Consider the following 26,812-nt stretch of genomic DNA (forward strand, 5'->3'; position numbering starts at 1 on the left):
TTGGGAATTTTTTGTTTTTTTGGTTTGTTTTGGATTTTTTTTTGTTTGTTTGTTTTTTTTTTTTGGGGTTTTAAATTTTTTTAATTTATTTTGAGAATAAATGTCTCTACATTATAATATACCTTTTTCAAAAGCAAGTATTTTAAATACTATTAATATTCATGCATAGTATTCTACTGTTCTTTTATTTACACTCAATCATTTTCACCATGCTTTCCTGAAAACTCTATTGCCTCATGTGTTTCTATTTCAGGAATTTCAGCAAAACTGAAAAAAGTTCTGCAGGTTTTTGAGAAAGAGGCAGCCTCATTTGTTCCTTCCTTTCAGCAGCGAGCACTTCCAAAAGCCAGCCATCCTTGATGCTGCATTATATAGAAGTTGCTCATTAATGTGTGGTTGCAGTTCAGTTTATTCTGAGCTCAAGTGCAATTCTTTCTGTTAATTTCTAGGAATTTAGAACATGACGAATTAAAGCTCTGAGCATTTTGTGCTTGTCTTTTGATCATCAGTGATTAAATTATAAGTACTGTAAAGCTGAACACTGAGAGAACTTTAAGGTCATAGGAGGCAGTTCTGTTTCGAAAGGGATTTTTCAAGTGCAGAATGATTAAATGTTTTTATACATTCAAGCTCTGGCTTGAATGTATAAAAACATTCAAGGAGGTTTTTATACATTAGAGGATAAGTGGCGACTGAACTATGCATGTTTTATTGGCTTTAAAAATGCCCAATAGCAGTTGAAATGCTTGTAGACAAGTAACAGGCTTTTATCACATGATGTATTTCATTTATAATCTCTATACCTAGCCTGGTTTTCATTTCTAGTCCTTATACGTGTCTTGCATTCGTAAATTCTTACCATGAGATTTGCGTAAACATGTAACTCCTTGCCTGAATAATTGAAATCTGAATATACCTCTGTAGGCAAGCTAAGGCAGAGGGGAGATTGTTTTGAAACTGAAAGGTAAACAAATACTTTTTGTTTTGCCTACACTTTTCATCTAAGCTTTCTCATGTTATTTTGGTTAGAGAGGTTATTTGCACATAACTCCATTGTATTTTTTGAAGAGTTTAGTGTAAATTTTTGAGCTTTTCTTCGGATTTTTTTTTTAATCTGTATGGGTGAGAATTGCAAATGATAAAAAAAAATAAATAAAAATGAGTAGTAAGAATTTTATGCAGGATGACTGTCTTAGTGAGGAGCTAATGTATGTTTCATCCAAGGAGAAAGCTCAGCTTTTACATTAGACAGACAGGTTTAATGTCTGGAACTTTGTTCATATACAGTACAAGAAAATTCAATGTGATTATATTTTTCTCCTCTGCAAGTTAGAGAAAATGTTTGCAGACTGTCTAAATAGCAGCATGAGAATGTGATTCATGAACTGAAACTTCATTCTCACTGATTTGTTGCCTATTTTTACAACAATGGTACAGAAACAGCACATGAAACTATGTTCAAAAAACCATTTAGGATCACCTGCAGGTAGTATCCTCCCAAAGAGTTCTGGCAACAACCTGCTAAATGCTTTATCTGCTAAATCCCTATTTCAGTGAAAGAAATTTCGTTGTGTTACATGGTAAACTCATCTAGGAGAGGGTAAGAACAACAAGTACCTCTCTTCCTCATCCTTGCAATGTTAGCTAAGAGATATTCCTGTTCCACTAAACCACAGAGGTGAAGACACCGGGTTGACTTCTTATACATGTGCTAAGCATTAAGAATATGAGCCTTTACAAATGCCTTCACACTGATCTGTGTAGGTGTCTGGTGAGTGAGGAATTGACACACACATCAAAACTGGCTGGTTTCAGGAGGCTGGATGAATAAATGAATTTGCTTACTAGGAGGAGCTCTGTGGTTGGAACTCTTGGTCTGGTGTCCAGTTCTGTCCATGGATAGATCTACTGCCTTACTCTGACCGAAACCCCACAGCTACAGATTTTCTGTCCCATGGAATTAAGGATCTAGCAACTGGCACCTCTGTTTTGCACATCCTAAAAACTGGATTCATTCAGCAAGCTGAGCACTGCAGGTGTTTAGGTTGCATGTTTGAATTGAATTCACAGCTGAATTACTTTTTGAGAAGGAGAATAAAAAGGTTATTTGAAAAATAGTGCAATTGTGCAAAATACAAAAATAAAACTTTATACATCAGAGGTGTCTTTAAAATTGGATACTTCATCAGCTGTTTTTCATTAAAAATTAAATTTGTTTCATTGACAACCATTTTTAAAAGAAATCCTAACGTATTCATATTTCAGTTTCTTAATAATATATTATATTGCAATATTGTTATGTTTAAATTCAAAAAAATTCACTCTAAGAAGTTGTTTATATTGAAAGTTATTTTCTTTTAGTTGGATACAAGGAGAATATAGAATCATGCTGAATCTGATGTACCAGTTATCTTTGGGGTATTTATCTGCAGGAAGTGAAATCTAAAAGACTAGGTAGATCTTTAATTTCTTGTACCTCACTTTAAATACATTTGATTTACTTTTTGTTATAAATGAAAATTGCGAGTCAGCCAATTTGTTTTGTAAAATTTTTCCTTTTTTTTAGAGGGGCACATCATGCTTTCATTTGTCTAAAATGACTAACTGAAATACAAAACTTAAACTTTTTTTTTTTTTAAAGAAAAATCTTACTTTTTATTAGAAGACACCCATGAGAAATAAGGAATTCAATGATTGATGAAGAGTAAACCAGATGTATTTCTGACAATCTACTAATGTTTTCCAATAAAATTAGTTATCAGGGTTTGACAGGCTGTAATAAAATTATACTGGTATGTTATATCAGTTATTCAAAGAAGATGCCTTCTTGGTACTTCTCAGAAGCTGTAATTGACATGCTGCTGGTGGTAAGGGAAGGTGGCACCTTTAAAACAACTTCTCAGATGCACTGAAAATGGTGAAAGTAAAACTCCCCCATTCCTTTTTGAGCTGGGTTTTGCAATATAACAAATTAATACTACGGTAACTTTATCATCTCTTCAGTTTGAGTGTCTTATACTTTGGTGTCAAATTCAATAATGTATGAGGTAAATGTTGATGTGCTAACAGAGAAATTGCATCTTAAAGTGGTTTGCTAAGTTAAAAATCCTATGGGATGTGGTACAGGCATGGTCAGCTAAGGACTGACAGCTCATGTAAAACACAGAAGGTTGATAATCATTATTTTGAAAGACCTGTTAATCTTATGTGATCCTTTTATACTAATGCTTTCAGCACAAACAAAGGAAGTCAACAAAATACTTATTCCTGAAATGAACTTTTCTAAGGTTTTTACAACACTACTTGACTGCCTCTATGGTTTGGTGTAAGTTACTTTCCCTGTTTAAGTGATTATCTCCTGCCATGTAAGCGAAAAATCGGGAATTAAGTAACTTTTTGAAGTGCAGCTTGGCAGATTCCACCTATTTTCTGGAAACCTCTGTCTACCATTGTTGCAGTGGTATTTAATATTGCAATTATTATATGTGTTTAGAGTATTTTGGTATAGATATTCCATTGCTTGTATCCTATTTATGTCTACTGCCATTACAGAATGCTGCTTGGCAATATTTGAGATTCACCTTTATCAAGAGTAACAACGCTTAATAGTAGCAATTGTTTAATTTCCTCTAATTGAAGTAAGAACTGTAGTATTGCAGATTTGAAATTCTTTTTGCAAACTTGATTCAGAAGACATGTTTTGATTGAATATTGGTCTGTGTTTGTATGATGTTTTCTCTTTGTGAGAAGTATAATCTACCTGAGTAATGTTTGATCCCCAGACTACGATGTCCTGAAATAGTTAACTAACATTAAAGGTATTTAAAAATGAAGTATTAACAGATTGAAATGAACTGCTCAGAGAATATTTATAAAATGTACAACATCACCCACAATGTGTCTGTCACAGATGGAAGAAACGAATGTATTGACAGGTGTGCAATCGATATAATAAGTTTATAGATCTAGAATCCTTTCCAAGATGCCAGAAATTTACAGTTTGTCTTCAGTATTGGATGTGAATTAGCTTGAACAGAAGCTGAAGTCCCATTAGGCAGCCAATGCTTTATTGCCTGTGTATTGGAAGAAAGTAATTTACTGTGTTTTTCTGAGAATGTGACTGTGAAATTTGTTCCTGAAACATTAGCCAGACAGCATGGTGCAGTTCTAACTTGTGTGTTTTCTAGGAATAAATATATACCACATTTTATTTTCTTTCCAGAATCAATGTGCTAGAAGTCATCATATATGATGTGATTTGAGAAGAGCCAGTGCTTGGTTTGCAGTCTGCTTCCAGTCTCTTAAGTGTACAGGTTATTTCATGTCTTGAGGCTACTGTGCATGTTTAGACTAGCTGTTTTCATTAAGTCATAAGAAATAGCACAGACTGAAGTGATCTTCTGTGTGATCAGAGAGGTATCTACACAGCCTAAATTTTCAAAGGGAGTGGAATGGCTGGATCTGACAACAGGTTTTCATTCTTGCCGTAGATTGTAAAAGTCACAGACAAGTACTGGCAACCAGCTAAACATCAGTGGTTTTCACATGAGGGAAGAACACCTATTCTAAAACAGCAGGGAAGGACAGTGATTCTGACTTGAACGTTGTCATCTCTCGTGGCCACAAACGTGTTGGCTACATCCCAGAGGAAAATCTCCTCGTACTGGTAGCATAGGTGGTGCTTCCTCCATCAGCCTCTGAAATGTTTCTTATTTTACAGGAGAAGTTGTTGGTGTAGTAGGCAAGACAAGATCAAGTCTTTCTTATGAATGTGAATCCTTGTACCAAATTCACACTTCACTGTTCTTCCATCCAGTACAAATCATATTCTTGTAACAATGTATATAGGGCAAAATAAATTTTGGAAACCACCCCCACTGTTTCAGCCGATGTGCATGTACACCAATTGTTTTGCTCACAAATGAAGTTGGGAAATGATGATGCATTATATAGTAACTTTCTTGTTTTTAACAATACAGATAATGTAGTGGCTGAAGCAGTAAAAAATGCTTAAATACAGTAGACAGTATTTTTTCATAATGATTTATTTTTTTAGGGTGTAGAATACAAATTGGATATAAATTAATTGCTAAAGTTGATTAAGTGTAAAATTAAATTTAGTATGGTTTAAATGCAACAGTAAATTTGATATACTAGACAAGCAATTTAAAGAAGCCACTGGTTACTTAGGGTATGGTTTCAACTTTATAGTAAGATTTTATTAAGGTTCATTGGTATTTCACCTCTTAAGAATGCCTCCTCAAATTGAAATGCTGATGCTAAGGGAACGTATTTATTTTGGTGATGCTGCATTATGGAATTTAACTGGATAACTGCTGATGATTGTTAAGTACTCTGTGTGTGTGTGTATATGTTTAAAAATGTACAGTGTCTCTTTTAAACATTGTGCAAGAACTACACAAAGGAAAACATTGTGAGTAATAAGTGTTTTGTCCCATCTACCTTTTGACAGGAGACTTAGATGACAGAGAACAGGCAAAGCTGGAAGTAAAAGTATGGGATCCAGATAGCCCCCTTACTGACCGTCAGATTGACCAGTTTTTAGTTGTAGCACGGTAAGATTTAAATCCTCTCATAAAAAATCCTTTTCCTTTTTCTACTGACTATTTATTCCCCTATATCGTGATACTCATCCTGTTTGCCATTTTGTGAGCCCTTCTCTTTCCCACAGTTAGCTAAAATTAAAAATCATGACCATGGCCATTTGTATATTTATTGAAGCTACCAATATGGGAGACAGAAAAAGAAAGTGAGTTTTGGAATAATGATATACTCCCTGTATTTCAGGTTATACTAGAATTTGATATTTTTAATGTAGATATCAGTTTGCTTTTCCCTTAAAGTAAATTATTTCAGTGCTAATAATAATACAGTCTTGTGTTTTACAGTACTTGGAATTTCATTGTGTAAAATGGAAGTTAAGAGTAGAAATAAAAAAAATGTTAACAAATTAAATGGGTACAGGACTTGCTACGTATGCATGTAAGCTGAATAATTATTTTGGATGAATATTGAAATAAAGTTTTTGAAGTCATGTATTTCATTAGCAAAAAAAATCAAGTCAGCTCAATTTTATAAATTAACATGATTATGCAGATTTATGAAGACAACATCAAAGTGCTTTGAATGAATGAATACTTTTAGAAATTATTTATCTATTTAAAAAAAAAAACCTTCCAGAATTTGTAGGTTTCTTACTGAAGGACAATTCTACATTTGTGGGATACAGCAGGTTTTGCCTTTCCTGTAATTCATAGTTACAAAGGTACAGTTCCAATGATAGCAGAGAACACAGTACACATACGGATTCTACCCTGAAAAAATCATCTCCTGTATTTTCTGTAACCTGCTTGCAGAGTGTAATCTCAAATCTTCTTAGGCAAATAATCCTTTTACATGGGTTTTAGTTTTTGGGATTTTTTCTCTCTCCTCCCTTTTGAAAAAAACATTTCAGGAAGAAAAAAAAAATTGCTCTATAATTTCCAGTTAATGTGTATAGTGATATGGGATGCTGATTTACTCATTTGCAGTTCATATGCTGATTGGCTTGATTGTTTTCCTTACTCTTCCACTTGGAATGTTGTATCCTTTCTATAAAGTACTAAAACTATTTTTTTTTTTTTGACCTGCCCTTGTTGAATTTTCAAGGAAGACAGAGGGGTTTAGATGTTAACAAGCGTTCAGAAAGTTGCAGGGTCTGGTAGATGTTCCACAGAACCCGAGAATCTGAACTACTTTTTCACCAGCAATATAATACCTGGAGATGTATGGCCACTTTACTATGGTGTGCCCTGAAGAAACATCTGTATGAAGACTGGGAATTTTGGAAGAGTTCATTCATTGCTTTAAAAATTCCTCTATTCACTGTTTCTCAGCCACTCTGGGGAGTTGAAGTAGTATTCTGTGGAGCCAAAAATGTTTCCTGAGGAATGTAGCAGTAAGCAGCCTCCTGGGAAGCAACAGAGAATAATTAAATACATAAAGAAGAATATCCTTTTCTCCTCCTGTTGGTTAAGACATTCTTTGCAATGCTGCCCCCTGACCAAGACTGCATTTATTTTAAAGTCAATATATTTCTGTAAAGATGGTTTCTGTTATAGTGGATCATGGCTGATTAATTGTTACTATCCAAGGTTTTGGTGTACTTGGATACCACAAGAGTAATACCTGATCTGTAATCAGGTATTACTCAGGTGCAGCTTTGTGGATGTTCTTGCACAAAACTCCATTCATCTTTAGAAGTTACTTTTCAACTGACAGAAATGGTTTCCAAGCTCCTATATACTTGTTTTCACAGGATGCTCTAAGTGGCTTCTGAGACAGATTTTTATGAATTTCTGGAGAAATAGTTCTGTGATGAGTTGGTGTCAGCTTTCAATACAGTGTGTTGTGTGGTTACAGGATTTATACTGGGCCATTACACAAGAGCATCAAAAGCGGCTTGAGAAACAGTGGAGAGCTGGTATTATGATGTGGTGAACAGTGCTTACAGACACCTCTGCTAACTGCTAACCTCAGCCTAACTGTGGCTCACTAGGCATTGGCTGTGCCTGGTGGATTTGCAGTTGGAATGATCTTTCTCTGGATATGTTTAGTTCTGCAAATTTGAAAATATGACAAGAATGTTTTTTTTCTTAAATACCTTTACTGGTGTGATTTTCATTAAGTATGTGTATGCTATTGTGTTTGACATTGTAAAAGCATTTTCAAGTGATCTGATTTTCAGATGCTGTGTTGAAGGAATTGAGTATTTATTCTAATTTTTTTTTTCCAGTCTGATCTGGTTGAAAGAAGAGTTTTGTCCTTGTACTTTAGCTTTTTCAATCACACAGGCAGCTATGTTGTTTTTTTAGAAGGTGTTTAAATACTCTTCTTATTTATGTTGCACATTTACAAGTATATTTATATTTTTACCTTGGACAGGTAGCTTTCCCAGTCTTACAAGGTTTGTTTACTGTCTCAGGAATGAGAGGCCTTTTCTTCTAGATGTGTATGCCTGGTCAGTCTGGGCTTCTCACTAAGCCCTACTATTCAATAATTTTGTGGTTAGAAAGGAAGAAGACTCTGCCTATTCTGTGCAGAAATTAGAGGTGACAGTGCCCAAAATATGGCAGAGATTTGTAAAAAGGTGGAAGGATCCATAAATTTGGCCTCCTCAAGTAGTTTTGCCTGACACACAAATCTTGAAAGTACCTTATGGTGCTACTGAAGCATAATTTGGGTGAAGACTCTTGCTTGAACTAGCAATAGCATCTGTTAGGAGAAGCTTATGGCCTCAGACTAATGTATTCTGGGTTTGAGTTGTCTTTTGGGTGATTGTCCTGGTTTGGGGCAAATTTGGGAGAAAGCCTCCAAAAGGGGGCCCTTCCAGAAATAAACCCACATGACCCCTCCCCGCCACCAGTTCGGGAAGGATTCCTCGGAGAGAAGTGGAAAGAACCTGTTTATTTAACAGGCACAGCACCCCCCAGCACACAAAATAAACAATACCAGATGACAACACTCTTTCACCGATCTGAAAAGGATGACAAATTCAAAGTCTCTCCTGGGAGTGGTTGCTCTGTTTTCGGTCCCTCCGGTGCTGGGGATAGCTGCTGCAGCCACAAGGTGCAGACTCTTGGTGTTTCCCAGGTCCCAGTCCAGAGCAGGTTTGAGTGGTTTCAAAAAAGGGAAAGAAAAACAGTCCAGGGAAAATTCGGACTGCCTAGCTAAACTAACTAACAAGCAGGAGCTAAAGCAAGAGCAAAGCAGGAGCCAGAGCAAAGCGAAAGCAAGAGCAAAAAGCAAAAGCTGCCCTATGTACTGCCGTGTCTGTGTCCCACTGACTGTGGGGGAGTGAGCAGCCTGATAACAAAACAAAACTTTGCTCTTCAGAGCCAGTCTTGAAGGCACAGAACATAATAACCAGCATAAACAGAACAGACCACTGGGGATACAAGCAGCATAATGTCACCCTAGGACAGTAATGTTTGTCCTGTGACAATGAAAAGTCTAACAGCATCTTCTACTGCATTCAGATAAGATACAACTGTACCAACCAGTTTTCTTTCTGTCCTATACGGTGGCCGTGTTCTGTGTCTGCCATCTTCAAAGGACAGGAGTTTGAGAAGCTGCAACAGCCATTTAGATCTGCCCACATTAGCAAATAGTTCAGTATAGTAAAAATGGATTTGTAGAATTGAAAAATTGTTTGGTGCTGAGGGCCTAGTGTCCACACTGCACATTTTGAGCAGATTTTTTTTTTAGTCATAATTCTAATCAAGTTCTGTGGACTAAATATCTATGAGTGTGTGGAATTACTTCTAACAGGAACCCAGTTGGGATGCTATGAGATATTTTTTTTGTTGTTGGTTAAAATGAAGTAGATAAAAATGCGGGGTACAGCGTTCCAAATTTGAACTGATTTAGATGCACTCTGTTTCATCCAGTCATCAGTCTCTTACAATTTTTAATATACAAGCAGTACTTCATTTCATTGCCAGATCTCATGTTATTTTTCTTATTCTGTCCCAAGCTGCACAGTGTTAGGAAATAGAAGCATTCCTATTGTCTGTATAATGTAATAGTCCTTTTTTTGGTTTTTCAGAGTAAAAAAATATCCTTCGCAGTCTCAAATGCAATAGGAGATGTGGGCTGTGGTCTGGACAGATGCTTAGAGCTGATGAAGAACCCCCTTTTTTTTTTTTTTGCCTTTTTAAAATTTTCTTTCTATCTGCTAATTTGGTCTACAACTCATTGCATGATACGTTTTTGGTACATTCTAATTCCATTTATGTGCTTTATGATTCAGTGAAACCATTAAGACTGTAGTTCTTTTATTCTGCTCCATCTAACTACATTATCAACATAGTCTTCTGGAAGGAATATATTTCTAAATGAAGCTATTTTACCGACATTTGTGGTCCCAATTTATTCCCAACTAAACCAGAGTTTTGAAATCTAATTAAAATAGCCTTGAAACATTGCATCTCTACCTTAAAATTTTGTACTTTGATTTCTATGGCATTAAAATGGTGTTACATACCTCTGTCTGACATATTTCTCTTCACTTGAATGCCTGCTTATTTTTTGATGTAAAACCATAGAAGAATGGAAAATTACTTGTTAGTCATGTTAAATTAGAGCTTGATTCTTCCTGTGTTGTGCCCACTTTTCCATTTGCTTATGGACATTGATTATATTAATTTTTCTGTTGGCTACTGTGTTATAAGTGCTCACACTATGTTGGTGTATTTGGAGATGTTCTATAATTGTTATATTAATTTATCTTACAGTGGGGAAGGGAACACAGTGCAGCTTCAGTTGGCAAGGTGTCTTTCATTATACAGAGGAGAATAATGCATTCATTAACTGAGAACCATAACTAAAAACATTTACAGGTGTGATCAAAAAGTAGTGCTTTGTTCTTGTGAAGTAATTCATTGTAATCAGTGGCAGTAGACCAGATTCCCAAAACTCATAAATGAAAATAAATACATAAAAGACATTGGTTTGCAGTCTTCAGTATTACAATGCTTCTGGATTCTCTGGAGATGCTGAGAAGTAAAAGGAATTGAAGTTCATTAAAGAGGTAATTAAATTTAATGGCAGAATTGCAACATAAAATTATGCAGCAAAAATGGTGAAAAATCTTGATGCCAGTGCTGTGCTCACAAAAGTGGATGTTTGCTAGCAAGGTGAATTACAACATCTAATGGCAGGCAGATGGTTTGGCAGTAAAAAGGAAAAATATGTTCACATCAAGTTTACCAGGCGTATCAAAAATTCTGTGTATCTGCCTTTCTGTCATGCATGGCTAGTAGATGTTTATTCCTTTGTGTGTTTTGTATTACTGTACTTCTTGACGCAAATTCATTTGAAAAAAACTAATTCAGACTTGGAGCTGAATTTCTTTTTGAATTTTTTTTCATGACCTTTGATCTATTTCAGTATAAAGAATAAATTTCCATAGCAGACTTTTCATAGACCTGCTTTTAGGGGGGCTGTACGTCTCCTCCTCTGTGACTGTGAAATTGCAGGATGGCATAAAGATGATGCCTTAAATAACATCCTGTGAATTAAACTACTTTTATCTATTGGATTCTATTTCTGTTGAATAAGAAAGATTTCACATATGTTTCATTTCTATTCATACAGCAATGAAATGTATCATACATCTATATATCAGGCCACGCTTACTCTAACTTTCAGAGTCTTTCAGCAAAAGAATAGTGGCAGATGACTTTTCATGTTTATCATGCCATCTCCTTTTGTGCTGTAAATACCTGAAGTGATAATAATGAAGCATAGCATTGTATGCTTGCTTAGAAATGCAAAGAAAACATCTTTTTTAACAGCATCATTTTACTTTGAATATATTCTGCAGGTGAGATTTTGCAGAACTGAGTAGTAAAAATCTCAGGTGTATTTTCAGTTTTAAATTACTGTTTTGTTTCTTGCATGTGTCTTCACTGAAGACTTTTTTTTCCTTCTTTCCAATATTTTAAGTATCACAATATTTTCTTAAAGACTCAGATATTAATTGGCTGGTTTTTAAGTTCAGACCAGTCTAAGAGGTCATTTTTTAGGACTGTTTCTAATTTAGTGTGAAGTGGATCATTGGAGTAAAGACAAGGAAAACGAAAGGTTTCCGTTCTTACTATGTAGAAAACCACCAAAGATCACTTAATTGTTTTCCTCAAAAATATTAGCTCAGAGGTGAGGCATATGTCTCATTCATTAGTGTGCAAGTGTCTGTGGAGAATTGTGGTTTTGCAGATTTGTGTGTGCACCGATGTGGCTCACGTGCAACAGCTTTGTCCAGAGTATACCCACTACTTGTGAAAACAGACAAGCAATATTAAAAAAAAGTGAAGAATTTTGAAATAAACATCCTCAGATTGAGAAGGATGTATGTCTCGGCTGGATTTTCAAGAGTACAAGGTAGAAAGAAATTGAGAATTACTTGCCTGCATCCAGAACTTTCTGGATCTGATTTGATGCTGGACTGCTGTTGCTATTGGGAGATGCAGAGGCTTTTTCTCCTGATGTAGAATTGCAGTGATTACAGATTTTCTTTGGTAAATAATAGCCCTTTTCATAACTAGGTACTGATGAGCCATAACATCTTTGGAAGCTTATTTGGACAGTCTCTTGTGTTTTCTGCTTCTTAATTTCTTTGACTACCGCTAATATTTAATATTATGCAGAAATTTGAACAATTATTTCCTTTAATTTCTTAGACTTGAGCTATAAGTAATTTGGAGAAATGTATTTTCTGTGTTCAAAATCTAATAAATTTTTCCTGAATGTAGGGCACACAGGCATAGCAACTGCAGTGATCTCTCAAGTTTTTTGGACACAGACCTTGTTGAGTTTTGCTAAATATGTGGATTTATTCAATAATCTTAGATCCTGGCACTGGACCATATCCATTTGTTTTGTTTGTATGGTTGTCATCTGCAATCTGTTATAAACTTTCTTAGTTCTACTCCTTAAGATAATTAAACCAAGGAAAACCAAATTAAAGTAACACTGGATCATTTGGTCTAACTCTTAAAGCTCTTACCGCTGCCTGATGATGCAGCCTGTACAGAGAGTGATCTCCCTGCTAATAATATCAATTGTTTGTCTTGTCCATCTCTCTGCCACCCTTGTAATTCACTGTCTGTGTGACTTTTTGGATTTAGCTTATTTTGGAAAGTGTGGGGAGCGTTGGTTTCTGTTTGAAGTTCAAGTATTTTAATTACACATTGAATAATTCATAAGTAGCTTGCCGAGCACAGTTTTTTGAGTTGTCAGTTTATTACTGTTATTATTTAGTTAAATATAATTTAACTATTTACAATTACTCTTTGAATTGTATAAGCTTAATAAGACATTCATATTGAAAGTTTGTTAAGAAAAGTGAGTGGTTAGGGTGTGACTATTTGGGTTGTGTTGGCTTAATATGGGTTTTATTTTAGGTAGATGAAGACAATACTGTGTCTTCTGGAAATGGCATGTTTAGTTATGTATTTTGTTCCTTTTCTAAAACAATTGAATGGTGTAATTAGAAAAAAATCATGCAAGGAAAAGTGACAAAGGTAGATTTTGACCTTTGCATCAATATATACCTCATATCTGTATTTTTAATTGAAAAACATAAAAAATAAGGTATTTTAATGATTTCTAAAATTAATATTGAATTTGGATGTGAATTGAATAGCTAGATTATATAAAACACTGTATATCACTATTTAGTTTTGAACCTAGTTACTATTTAACAGCCAATTGCTCTAGAATTTCTGCACTTAGTTGGAAATTCACTGTTTTCAAAGTTTGTATGGAAAGGAGAACTACAAGTTAGTTGGATTTCAAGAGAGCCACAGACATGCACATACCTCACTTCTCCAGACCCCCCAGTTTGTGTGCTGTACCATCCACACCCCCTGTCCTGTCACTATTGACGCCCCAAATGGTACACAGCCTGCATTTTTTAATGTGGTATTTATTTGTTTTGTTCTTCGTATTATTATCATATTTGTTCCATTATGTTTGCTGCTGTATTTATTATTTTATTATATTGTTTTCATTATTTTATTTTGTCTTTGTGTGTTTTATTTATTATTAATTTCTTTTGCACTCACATACTCCAAAATCCAGCACAGCATTCTTCTGACAGTTGCAATCTTGTCCTACTCAGTGCAGCATTGGAAGCAGTGCCCACTGGTGCATCAGTTATTCAGAATTATTATTACCTCTCTATCATTTATTCAGAAATATTAATATTAATAATAATAATGCAATAATTACATAATTATATTATTGTTTATATTGTCTCTTAATTTTGACTTTACATTCTGAGCAACAAAATACTCTTGGGCTCTGAGTCAGCCTCAAAAGTTTGATCTGCCAGTAACTGTGAGACCGTTCTTTGTAGTGTTCATAGCATCCTCAGGCTTCATTTTAGAAATGTGGTCAAAAGAAAATAATTTTAATTATGCAAAAGAAAGATAAGCTAGCAGGTAGCAGCAGAAGGGAAATGCAGTCATGCCGCATTCACTGGTTTGAGCAGTAGGGACAGAAGGATCACAGGAAAGACTGCTTAGCTACAGCCCTTATCAATGCCAGCATGTTGAAAGGGTTTGACAGACTGTCAGGAAATGTGTTCATAATAGAGCCTTATTCTTGGGACTGATTTGTGCACAAATACTGTTTTATGTACTGCCAAGCTTTGAGGGAAAAAAAAAAAAAAGAAAATAGAATATGTGTGTGTGTTCTCATCTCATATTTGCCATCTCCACAAAGAAGGGAGCAAAGGTTGTGGAAAAACATTTGAATATCACTTATTTATTCCACAGCCTTTAGAAGAGCAGTTAATACCAGGGATCTGGTATTGCACTGCTGTTAAATCTTAACTTGTAAGACTGTGGCAGCAAATACTGAAACATGCATTCAGTAATAAATTTTTTGAGATTCAAGATAAAATTGCAGTAACATACTTTATTATCAGTTTCTCCATGATCATTTATAACTTCAGTGAGTTAAAGTCTTGGTGCACATTGTTTTACTGTTGAATATCAGATTTATAGGATACAGCAAAGTGTGTTTATTTGTCAGTGACATTCACCATTGGTATAATTCTGCACTTGTAAGTTGTGTGGGGTGTAATTGTGCAATAAATAGGTTTTTTCTGAATGTACCTCAAGAGTCATTATACAAATCCAGGTACAGGAGAAGCTTCTTATCAGTTTAATGATAATTTTTGTGTCACTGCATCTTTGCTCATTTCCTGTATGATATGGTGGGCCCAGTCAAATTCTCTATGCAGCTTTTCCTTCACTGTGCATGATACATGCACAAGTACTTCCAAGAAATATTTACCGCTCTCCAAGAAATGTTTACAGTTTAGAACAGTCTAAGTATAATAGATGCTATCTACAATTCATCAACAAAAGTGGAAAAGAAAGTAAAGTTTTGGAAAAAATATGTCCATTTCAATAATGGAATGCTTTAATTAAGTAGGTTGCGAGATGCATTTATTTCATGATTGCTTGAAACTTGGTGACAACACCAGGAATTTTGGGGGTACCTTAGATGAAACTGATACACTTTTTTTGGCTCACTGCAATGAAAGGTAGAAGATGGGAGTAGAAAACATGTACTACTGAAGTGAATAAAATGTTTTTAATTTCCTCACGGGTACGTGGTGAACCCCCTTTTTAATTTGAATTATAATTTTTAAGCACTATTGTAGCATTGTAATTTTGGAAATAATAGACCTGACTGTAAACCTCAAACTGTGGAGAACCTTTGACTTTATAATTAATTGAAAATTCTATGCATTAAGAGGTTGGTACATAAGAATTCTCTGAGTATCTTTTGTTTCTGAGCTGCTGTTCTTATATGTACGTTGTTAGTTTTGGGGGCAGAAGGTCAGAGTTTTTGCTGCAGTGTTTAGTGATTTGTCTTTATCAAGTTGTTCTTTGTTAGCAAAGATCTGGAAACTTAAAAGTAACAGTATGTGGCTTCCATGTCTAAAAGGACACTTTTATAGACATGACACAGCCTGATATTTGAGATTACCTCTTTCTGTGTATTTACTGTTGCTCCCACTCCTCTGTTGCAGTGCGGTTGGCACGTTTGCTCGAGCCTTGGACTGCAGTAGTTCCGTCAGGCAACCCAGTTTACACATGAGTGCAGCTGCTGCTTCCCGAGACATCACACTGGTAGGTGGCTTCTTAAACATCCTACAGCTTCTATATCCATGAATTCAACACTGGTACTCCAAAGTCCCCATTTTGAACCTGTTGTCTTTAGATACCTGCAAGTAAGGGGTGTGGGTGTGTAGAGGGGTGTGTGTTAGAAAATCCTGTGTGTTTTCTTTAAGCTTCTCGTGCTGCCCTTGCAATCACAGTGTGCAACATCTGGCTTTAGCTGTGGATCGCCCACAGGTCTGGATACCCACATACCCAATGGATAATACACATTGTATAGGGATTCATTCAGGGCAGTGTCATTTAAAGTATGTGGTAATAAAGCTGACTGAAAATTGTATGGATTAATACTTTGTACTTACTGGATGTATATGTCATCATATTTTCTAAAAGATCAGCAATCTGATTTTGTAAGCATATTTTTTAAGAACATTTTAATTAGCATATTCCTACTATGTTTCCTTAGTATGCGGTTCACTGTTAATGTAAGCACCTGCATCTTTTAGAGAAAGTGAAAAATATATTGATTACAGGTTTGTTTCTGTATAATCATCCTAGCTGAGATGAGAAGGTGTGCTACAGTAAATAAAGTATGCCAGGAACACTATGTGAGACCAAAAATATTACTGTTTCAGAGAATCAAGTTGGACTTAGATTTCCAAAGGCATAACTGTTGTTGTATTATTTTAAGTATTTTTGTATCTAAACACCATCACATAGTTTAGGCTAAAGAAGACCTGCAATTTACCAGATACTGGAGTATTAGAATTAGAGGAAACTAACAAATTAGTTCAAAATAGCTAAGGCACTGCCTTATAAAGTGAATAGAGAGCCCCTAGAATTCAGTTGCACAAAATTTTGTGGGAATGGGCAGTACCAGCAGGCTAAAAAAAGGTTAGAAAAATTGTGTAGCCATATAGGCCATAAATTAGTACTGAGGAGAATAGGGAAAGTGTACCTTCTAAGTGTCCTCATTCTGAAGCTTTGTAGGTGCTGGTCAATGAAATGGGAATTGACCTCAGACTGTGATTAGACTTACCTGAATATTTTAGCTAACATTCCTTGGTGCTACTGTAAGAGACACAATGCTTAGTTAAATGGGTGATTGATCTGATTCAGTGGGACAATTCTTGTATTTCAGATAAAATAAATCTTTTTATTATGATGAGAAAAATATTTAGTTTATTTTTTAAGTACACTTTTGCAGTGTACTTATAAGTTATTGAACAGGAAACTGATTTAGTTTGGACTATGATAGCATCATAAAGGCAGGGGCAAAATGTAGTGTTTTCATAATACTCAAAAGAATTTTCTGTTTCACAGTTGCTAATATGACTTCTACCAGCACAATTCTGTTCACATTAAATCGTTTATTTTGTTCATCAAAATAGTTCTTTAACATTTTTCATTTTATTAATATTTTGTTGGATTAAGAATTTCTAATAAATTTCACATATTGCATATCCCTTCTTTATTTGCATCCTGTATTCAGTGTTTAATAGAGTAGATTTATCCTTATGGCAATTTCTTATTTGAAAGTACATGTGCAATGCTGCTAATAAAGGGATACTTTGAGTGCCATGTTAATGTTTCTCCATTGCAAATGATCCATTAAGTTCCATTACACTTAATGAAAGGCATATCTTATAATGAGGCATCAAAGGAGCCACCCTTGGCTTAATTATTGTGTCTGTCTCTTCTCATTTTCCTACCCCCTCAGCTTTTTAAAACCCTACTTTTTTAGCTTTTTGGAAATGTACTTCCTTCTAAATTAAGAAAAGACATATTTGTCATTATAATAGTTACTTTTTCAGACATTTCTATGTTAATTGGGAGCATATTTTCAGCAGCAGTTAAAGTTAGTAAAGACATTTGCAGAACTTGTGGTGTCTCATTTATACTTTGCATATAGATGCATAACACTAAGAAAATTATACCATCTATCTTAATGCAAGGCAGATAAGCCTTGAACCTGAGTTGATATTAATGGGATTTCTGTATGCCACACCTGTGGCTTTGCAGTATTCCTAATTAAGTTTTAATCCTATTTGGTTTTAATCAGGGATAACTGTAAACAGACTGATATTTAAAAAAAAAGAAAAAAAAAAGAAAAGCCTAGATGATGAACATAGATAAATTCAGCGTTGATGTACACATTTCTTGCAGATGAATAACAACTGGGAGGCTGCTTTCAGGCTCCTTTATTTTGAAAACATAGGGAAGGTAATGAAACAAGATAAGAAACCCCCTGCTTTTAGAAAACCCTACAGAAGATGCGAAACAATGTGTGTTTACCTTCTTAGATGATAATGTGCTTCTCTTAAAGTGGTCAAGACTTGTTAGACAACCAACTAAAACTTGCATTTCTGGCCTTCTCAAAGGCAGTGTTTTATTTTATACTGAAAATTCATGTCTAAGAAGAGAAAGAGACTTGGAAGATGTTCTGTTTCAGATTCCTAAATATTTCATAGTGCATATACTGACCATGAGAGCCATTTAAAGCAAAGCAGGCTGATGGCGTCACTTGCTCCCTGTGGTGGGTTTGTTCAGAAGCGCTTGTGTGACCTTAATGTAGGGATCTAAATCTGATATTGGATGTCTCTTCAAAATGAAAAGTATGAGCTGTCTTTTCCTTTGCATTTTGGATGGTGTCTTTTTAATGATTTTTATTTGACTTCCATATATGTGGCTCCTAAGGTAAGCACACTTAAAGTATGATTAAACTGGAGAATTCACACTCATTTTCTAGTTTGAGTGCTTTGTTGGAGGCAGCTCACTCTGGAATGGCAGCTGGTTTGGGAGCTGTGTTGTGTGGCTGGTTGTAGGATGCCCTCTCATACCCTTTCTTCTAGCTCCATGCAGCCCTTCCTTAGCTTTTGGTGGAAAGTTTCTTCCTCTGCCTGCTTATATTTGGACTTGAAGTTGCCTCTTAGGTGCATGGCTAACACTTTTTCTCTGATGTGCCCCCCTGTCTGGACAGCATGCTCTGGGCAAGAGTTCTTAGGGAAGGGTGGATCTTTCTCTGTCCTTCAGGTTCCTGTTTGGGAGAGGCAATGCCAGGAATCCCAGCCTCCTGATTCTTAGGGTAAAGCAGTTAAAAAGAAGATATTCCAGGACTTTTTCTCTCAGCCTCTACTAATGCCTTCAAGCTTCTCTTGCTTTTGCTACCACAATTTGCATTGCAGTATGGAAATTTGATGCAGGTCAGAGCTGACAAACCTGTAGAAGGCAGAGTTGTTATCAAAGAACTTGTCAGTGGTGTTCTGTCACAGGACAGCTCAGCTGAGGCAGCACTTATCCACAGAGTTCAGTATAAATCTTTAGTAATATCAAAAAAAGCGTTATGGAATCAGGTGTTTATTATAGATGAAAGATTAACATAAAGCAAGAGCAAGATTCTGATGTATTCACTTCTGTTGTCATTTTTATGAAAGCTGGTATCAGTGAATAGATCTGGATTCAGCAGCTGCTTGGAAGACACCCTGTGTGTACTGCTTTTCTGTGAGGGCTGCAATTTAAACAAAGATTTAAACCTCAGTAGCACATCTACTGTAAGAGTTCAATCTTTAGATCTGGTTTACTCATTGCCTGAATAGTAAACAATAAATCAGTGATTTCAATATACATTCTCTAATATGAAGCTGATGGATTTTAGGCATTATGTTACATACTTTCCTATTAGAATACTGATTTTAACAATGGCTTTTCTTCAGGCTGGTGAATTTGATTGAACCATAAGTAAAATGATACATTGCAGGACAATAGTGACATTGCAGACCAAACAGTTCCAGAATCTCGTGCTTGATAGCACTCAAAGACTTACAGTAAACATTGAAGAAAGAAAATAATCATTGATAGAAGATGGCAAAAAACAAGAAAAATCCATTATTTGCACTGGATTTGTATGCATAAGCTCAGCTGGAATTGCTGTACTGACAGATAATGCAGGAGTGCTCCTTCCTTGCAATGTTTTCTCATGAGAGGGTTTGTTGCCCTGTGAGAGTTTGCATACTACACCTGGAGCTCAGCACAGTGGTGAGACATATTGGGAGGGGACTGATAGAGAGTCACAGACATTAGCACTCTTACAGCTCTGATACCTCCTTCAGCACAGCTAGCTGGATTATGCTGATGGAGTCTTTTGGGATGCTGAGTCAGAAATGCTGCTTTCGTGCTGCTCATTTTCCCAACAGTTGGATTTGTTTACTTTTTATATTCCCCATCACTGGTTAGCAATGGGGGCATTCAGTGTTACCTACAGTGGGAAGATTGTTCTAATTTGTTTGTTTTCTGTTTTTTCCTTTTATAACAGAAAGGGAATCAACCAAAGAAACCTTATTTACTGGCCTGTGATAACAGTGTTTAGCAAGGGACAAAAATTTTGCTGCTCTTTCAGTATGATGATAATGAAAACAATAAATGTCTTCCTTCTGCAGCAATGAGAATATTGAGCTCATAGATGTCTGAGCAGCTGTTTAGTTATTATTTAGAGCTTCTGTTAATTGAAAATGGCCCCACAGTCAATATATGCCACTGTCTTTATTGGGTTTCTTGGAACCAGTTTCTGCCAACAAAAGATTCTTTAGAAATGTTTGCTAGTAATTTTCAGGAACTAATAAACTAATATCATTTTTGGTAAACATTTTATCAAGGTATTTCCTTTTCCAGATTAAGTAATAAACCATTTCTTTACCTTGTATTCCACAGCAGAAAACTATGATATCAAGATAGATTCTAAATTTAGCATTAATTGAGGCTCCTTGCTTGCTTTATAGAGAATAATATATTGACTTTGCATTAACTGAGATGGACTAGTGTCTATTTAAACATGTCTTTATTCTCTCCTTGTCCCTGCCAGTTTCATGCAATGGACACGCTGCATAAACACAACTATGATCTGAGCAGTGCCATCGGTGTCCTGGTGCCACTGGGAGGGCCTGTCTTGTGTAGAGATGAAATGGAGGAGTGGTCAGCATCAGAAGCTAGTTTATTTGAAGAGGCTTTGGAAAAGTATGGCAAGGACTTCAATGACATTCGACAAGACTTTGTAAGTATGAAAGTAGTGCCCTTTCCTGTGGCTGTGTTTTGCCGTCGTTGAGCATAGCTGCCTTCTGTAGGTTTGGAAGGTTTAGCTAGCGGAGAAATCTGTGTAGCTGATACATGTGATTAACATATTTATACATTTTATCTGGCTGAAAGGCAATATGCTTTCTTGTTCAATGCTATTGTTTGGAAAGACGATAATCTTTTTAGTGGTTAATATTAGGTAGGAGGTTTCATGCTGAGATACTCCAATAAGGATTTTTACAAGGATCTTACAAGCATCTGAAAAAGGTCCAGGAACTTCGCAGTGTTTCCACAATTTCCAGTGAAATTCATTAGCAGCTACATGGCTGGCTCCCCTGGGTGTTTTTGGAAAGCTGGGGTTTCCTACTATGGTTAGCAGAGAGAAATTTGTATTCAGATAGGTTTTAAAATGTACTACAGGGAGTTGTTTTGACATATTGGATGTTTTGGCGGTTCTGAAAAGTAAAAGAAATGTTTTTCAATATGTTCTAACTACAATCATTTTTGTATTGAAGTATCAGACTATAGGGCAGTAAACCTTTAATTTGCTAATTCTAATGCAGAGTAATGAAATTAAATGGATTCTAACACTGATTGCTAGAATTGCTAGTAATTTGCTGCAATTTTTTTCACATTTCATGGAGAGCCTTTTTCTTCCAAGGAAAAATATTTCCTCTGCTGTACCATGTTCAAGTCTGGTTTCATGAAAAAGTTAAGATTTGAGCCAAAGGAATTCCATAATTTAAGACTGAAGTTGATTTAAACATTTTCACATTCATCTCATACTGCGTGACTCTGAGAACTCAGATTTTTAAATTTTCTTTGCAGAAGTTTATTAATAGTCTTTGTGAGGGGGGAAATATGGTATTGTATGGTAAATGTAGAAGTCCTTACAAGACAGAAGTCCTTACAGGACAGTGGGAGGAGGCTTGGCAATGAGCTGTCTTTCCTTCATTTTCACAGATTTGAAATGGAACATGTAATTGAATGAAGGTGGGAAGCGAAGGCTATTGTTTTTCTAAGGAACTGACATTTTAATAGGTGTATTATATCTGCATGCTTAATTTTGAGATTCCTAAGGGAGAAAATGTTCATTACATTGACGACATAAGGTTGAAAGTTGCATCATGGCTGAAACAGCTCTTTTAAGTTCAAGAAAATAATTATTGAAAACAATATTTATAGATATTTTAGAACAGAAGTCTTAAGGTAAAATACATTCCATATTATTTCTTATACAGACAAATGGTTCTCATTTGTAAGTGTACAATAGTTCAGGAGCTATGTCTTCTAATTAAACGGTTCCTAATATATAATATTTGGCTTTTGAAAATGCCTTAAGCATATAATGTGTTTTATTGGCTGTTTACAAGTTGTGTCCTAACACAATTTGTGAGCAAGAATGCAGAAGGCTTATCTCTGGTATTTATATGGTATTTTTATTTTCTGTGTTACCTACTATTGCATTAAAGTGGTGCAGTGTAGTAACATGTTGCAAGAATTGCTTCTGCAATATTTGTAATATTCAAATGCTAGATATTTGGATGACTTTACTAGAAGCTGTTTAAAATTTACTAGAAGCAGTGTTAAAATTTTGTCTTGGATACCCTGATAAATTTTGTCCTGATAGCCTCCCTCTTTCACTAAATCTTCCTTTCCAAAATGCAACTATTTTGCCCTGGTCTCCTCCCAAAGCAGGAGACACACAGAGATCTGGTGATAGCATTGCGTGGCCTACTGAGGGCACCTTAGCCATGAGTCAGAGTGCAGCACAAATGGATGTGAGGCACTAATTAATTATAGCTTATTTTAGTTAGAACAGGCATATTATCTTTTCTTAGTCACTTTTTTTTTTTTTAATCTTTGGAAAAGTGTCATTTTAAAAACATCCTTAGAAGAACATCTATTTTATATCTCAATTTATATGGTACTAAGAACAGTGCACAATCCTTATTTAATTCTATGTAATTTGAAATCTTTCAGTTATGTTAGCCATTGTGTAGTCTTGGGATTTCTTAATTTCTCTAGTGTAAAATTTGTGGGTTCTCACTTCCTGTGTAGCAATCTAAAAGTGCAGGGATTTGAAAACACACATTTGCTTTTTAGGTAATCATTGAAAATAGTCCTTTGAGACTTAGGTCACAGATATTTGAAAAGTTTCTGCAGGGTGAGGAAGGTATAACTATGTAGCACATAAGCAGTGATTTTTCCATGATAGTACTTTCTTCTGTTATCCTCCCTCTCTTCAGTGGCAGCCATTGATAAGTTTACTTCTGACAGGTGTCTAAGTACTCTCAGATGTGTTGTAAGAGCAAGGGTAAAAAACATAATGAGCTGATAGTGTATGTGTGAACTTTTTGGGTCTCCGAGCAGGATCTAATGATAAAATTAAATCTGTAGTGCCTGAGATCAAACTCCAACCTCAGCAATCACGCAGTGGTGCCACAGGACAGGCAAGAAAGTCATGTTGCATGGCAGAAAGGGGTTGGTAGCAGTCTGCTGAAGCAGAAGGGTGGTGTATTACCTGCCTGAGTCACTACATCCCAGAGGAGTTGCCTTTGCTGTGTCGGCCCAGATTTGCAAGGCACAGCAGCTGCAGCTGCAGCCCTTACATGACAGTGCTGTAAAGGGCAGATTAACTTACTTTTCCAGCAGTTACTGGGAACTGCCACTGTTTGATGTCCAATGTGCGGCTCAAGCATTAAGTTACAAACACTAAATGTTAGTAAACAAGATTGTTATAAGTTAAATGGTGTAAAGGTCATTACTTTTTTCATAGATAGGAGATGCTCAATTGTAATCAAATTGCCAATCTAGCTTTTGAATAATAATTTTCATCAACTGTTGACTCATTGACTCTTGTAGGAGAGGTTCTTCTATCTTTATAACTCTGTGTGAATCCTAATCAAGCTAAACATTATAAGCTAATTCAATTTACTTGATGTGCTTGAATTATTTCTCATCCCAGACTAGTAGAATGGGAAAAGAATAGTTATTCTATGTTCTCCAAATGTAACTATTTTCCTAACAGTAAGACAAAGATGTTATACTTGTTAATTCTTAGTTTTTCATTATAAATGGTTTTCACAAATTTATAGCTATTACATCCCAGATATGGCAGGAAAGGCCTTGGTGATCAAGAGTAGGGACTGTTTATAGAAAGCTGGAGCAACTATTTTCCAGCTTCAGAAAATTGTGGAAACATGGCTTTAAAATTACCATGTTAATTTGAAGATGCTTTATAATCCTAAATTTTTCTTGCTGATAGCATTTGATTGGTCTATTTTTAACCTGGAGAAACTAAAGAAACTTAGAACTCCCCTCTCTCTGTTTTTGTAGAGCTGATAGCATTTGCTAATTTTCTCCTTCAAAACTGTTGTGCAGATAAACATATTTACTTCTTTCAAGGACAGAATTTGGTAATGACAATGTATTAATCTATGGTGTTCACAGCTTCACTGGCAGTTCAGAGCATTAAGTGCATAGGTAAATGGAATACAGGTTATCCGTACTCAGTCTAGCAGCTTTTCCAAGTTTTGAATCAAAGTATAAAAGGATTACAATTATTTGGTCCAAGCATCTTAATTACCTTCCTTTAATTATAGATACCTAGTGAGTAAATAAACATACTGGTGTCACAGCCATAGTCAAAACAGATTGAAGCATTTTCTAGAGAAATGGCAAACATTTGTAGCATGAATGTGCTAATATTCAGGAAGGAAAATAACTATGGATATGATAAAATGTACTAATTGACAATGTCTGGTGCTTGGGGTGGACAGCATTTCACCTGGATACCAAGGGGAATGTGGACTTGAAGACTCAGAATCATTTTATATGTCACCTCACACCAAACACATCTTCTTGTCACTGGCCTCTTTGAGGGAAGATTTCTCTCAAGGCGTAATTTACCTGAAAAAGCAAAAGAATTTTAGGAACCTGAATTGTGTTGCTACTTATTAAGACATCAGCATAAACATTTCATACACTGCTGCTTTTGGATCAAATGTAAATGTTCAGGGATTCACACACTGTGGAACACTTCTGACTCTGAACCTGAATCAAGAAACCTGAAAAATTAGTGAGCTCCTGCATGCAGAGAGAGATAGTTTGAGCAAGTGTTCCTCTGGTGTTTTAGGAATTTAACTAAAGGTGCAGGAAACTCCTTTTTTGGCTTAAAACCTGCAGAAAGCTGCCTAGTGGGGTCAGTAAGGTTGGAAAGTTCAGCTTCCACGCCTGTATTTTCTGGAACATCCTAAAGATCATCCTTGTTTCTAGAAAGCAGATAATATTTGCATTAATGCATGCCTCTAGAAAATATAACACACAAATTAGTAATGTTTCCAAGTTATGAAGAAAAATTGCATAAATTTTGGATGAGACATCCTAATTTAAAATATAGAAAGACTTTGTGGAGTTAAATAGATTATTTGGTGATAATTAAAAATGATTGCCTACTTTTCTCCCCTACACTTAAGACATTTTTATTTTACTGATGAATGTGAGCACCCGAAATCATTGTCATTATGAAAGGTACCTTGTTTGTACAGAGATTTTTGAAATATTTATTGTCAGTATGACTCGTGTTGCTCAGGGTAACATTTGTCCCTCACATCCTTTTGTTTCTTGATAATAGTTGAGAGCATGTGGGAGTTTATGCAAAACTAGTGGTAATGTATGAGCAGCTGACTTGTTATGGGACATGAAAATCTGAACTATGTATGGTATCCTTTGTATTTTTAAGAGTAAAATTACCATGAGACTCGAGCACAGTCTTGTCAAGATGATTTCTTTTAGTCCTAACGTTATTCTCCAATGGACACACTTTATAGAAGAGATATTATTTTCTGTATTTCCTGATGGAAATCTGCATTCTGTTTTGATCATTTTGTTTAACTATATGGCTTAAAAAGAACAAATTACATTTAGATTTGGATGTGTGATGCCATAATTCTGCATACTTGTGAACTGTAAAGAAAGGTTGTGTATTATTAATTGCAATATGTGTTTGTTTGCATATGGATTCTAATGCAGTTATTTAACACATTCAAGTTTTAGTATTTGTTTCAACTATACTTGATTTTAACATGTGTTTAATAAGAAGTGGACATTGCGATTTCTTGGAACCACTTTAACTTGTAACAAATGTTTTTCAGCTCCCTTGGAAGTCACTGACTAGCATCATTGAGTATTACTACATGTGGAAAACCACTGACAGATATGTGCAGCAGGTAATTCAATGACTATTTCAGAATGAACCAGTCTGAGACATTCTTTAAAAAAAGTGATGTTGTTAAACCATAAAAATCTGTTTGTGTTCTTGAAAAGATACATGATGGGAGGCCTAAGGTAATGTTTTGGCGTATAGATCAGTGCTGTTACAGGCTGCATTGTTGAATCCTCTGGTGCCTGCTGTACATCCCATAGCTGTGAAGAGCTTTTTAACCTATTTGTATTCTATGCTGGTTTGAAGGAATAGGATTCCTGGTTCCTCCTTCAGTAGGGAATCAGACAGAAATGGGCTGCAGAGCAAATGCTTTAGGCAGTGAAGCTCTGCCATGGGACTGAAAGAAGTACAAAAATATGTTGCGTTACAGTGGCTGCTGGTGTGATGAACCTTTAATTGGTACTTCTGGACAAAGCATTACTCTGGCATTACCAGCATTTCAAAATTGAGACCATTCTGCACACAGTGGGTTTGTTCATTCTTCTGATTGAATGTTCAACTGTTTGGGTTGCTCTGGAGCAAAAACATGTTAAGATTATGTTGGGTATCAATACTAGGATATTTTTAGCAGGTTTAGGCAAATTGTCAGTGTTGATGCTTTTTATATACTGTATTCTGCATATATTTACTCCTTGGTTTAGACCATAGAATACTTTAAAAGGCTCCATTTTAATTTCTGATTTAATGCTTAAGCTAGTAGCTCCTTTATTTGCTGCATAATTGATGGTGATGTTATGGACAGTGTATTGAAAATAATTTTTATGCTGTAATAACTACAGCTGTACTGTCAGATGGATCTTTGGATGTGTTTCAGATTAAA

General features: G+C 35.5%; 1 protein-coding gene across 1 annotated transcript in view; it reads left to right on the forward strand.

Annotated features, from left to right (window-relative positions):
• The window catches only part of MTA3 (metastasis associated 1 family member 3), a 133,625-nt gene that overhangs the window by 48,173 nt on the left and 58,640 nt on the right, over positions 1–26,812 (forward strand). Inside the window, exons 7-10 of the mRNA XM_041477090.1 lie at positions 5,474–5,576; positions 15,611–15,710; positions 20,557–20,745; positions 25,922–25,996. Coding sequence (XP_041333024.1) covers positions 5,474–5,576; positions 15,611–15,710; positions 20,557–20,745; positions 25,922–25,996 — 467 coding nt within the window. The remainder of the gene's footprint in view (positions 1–5,473; positions 5,577–15,610; positions 15,711–20,556; positions 20,746–25,921; positions 25,997–26,812) is intronic.

This window comes from Pyrgilauda ruficollis, unplaced genomic scaffold, assembly GCF_017590135.1.
Source record: "Pyrgilauda ruficollis isolate IOZ18807 unplaced genomic scaffold, ASM1759013v1 scaffold4, whole genome shotgun sequence".
Classification (NCBI taxonomy): domain Eukaryota; kingdom Metazoa; phylum Chordata; class Aves; order Passeriformes; family Passeridae; genus Pyrgilauda; species Pyrgilauda ruficollis.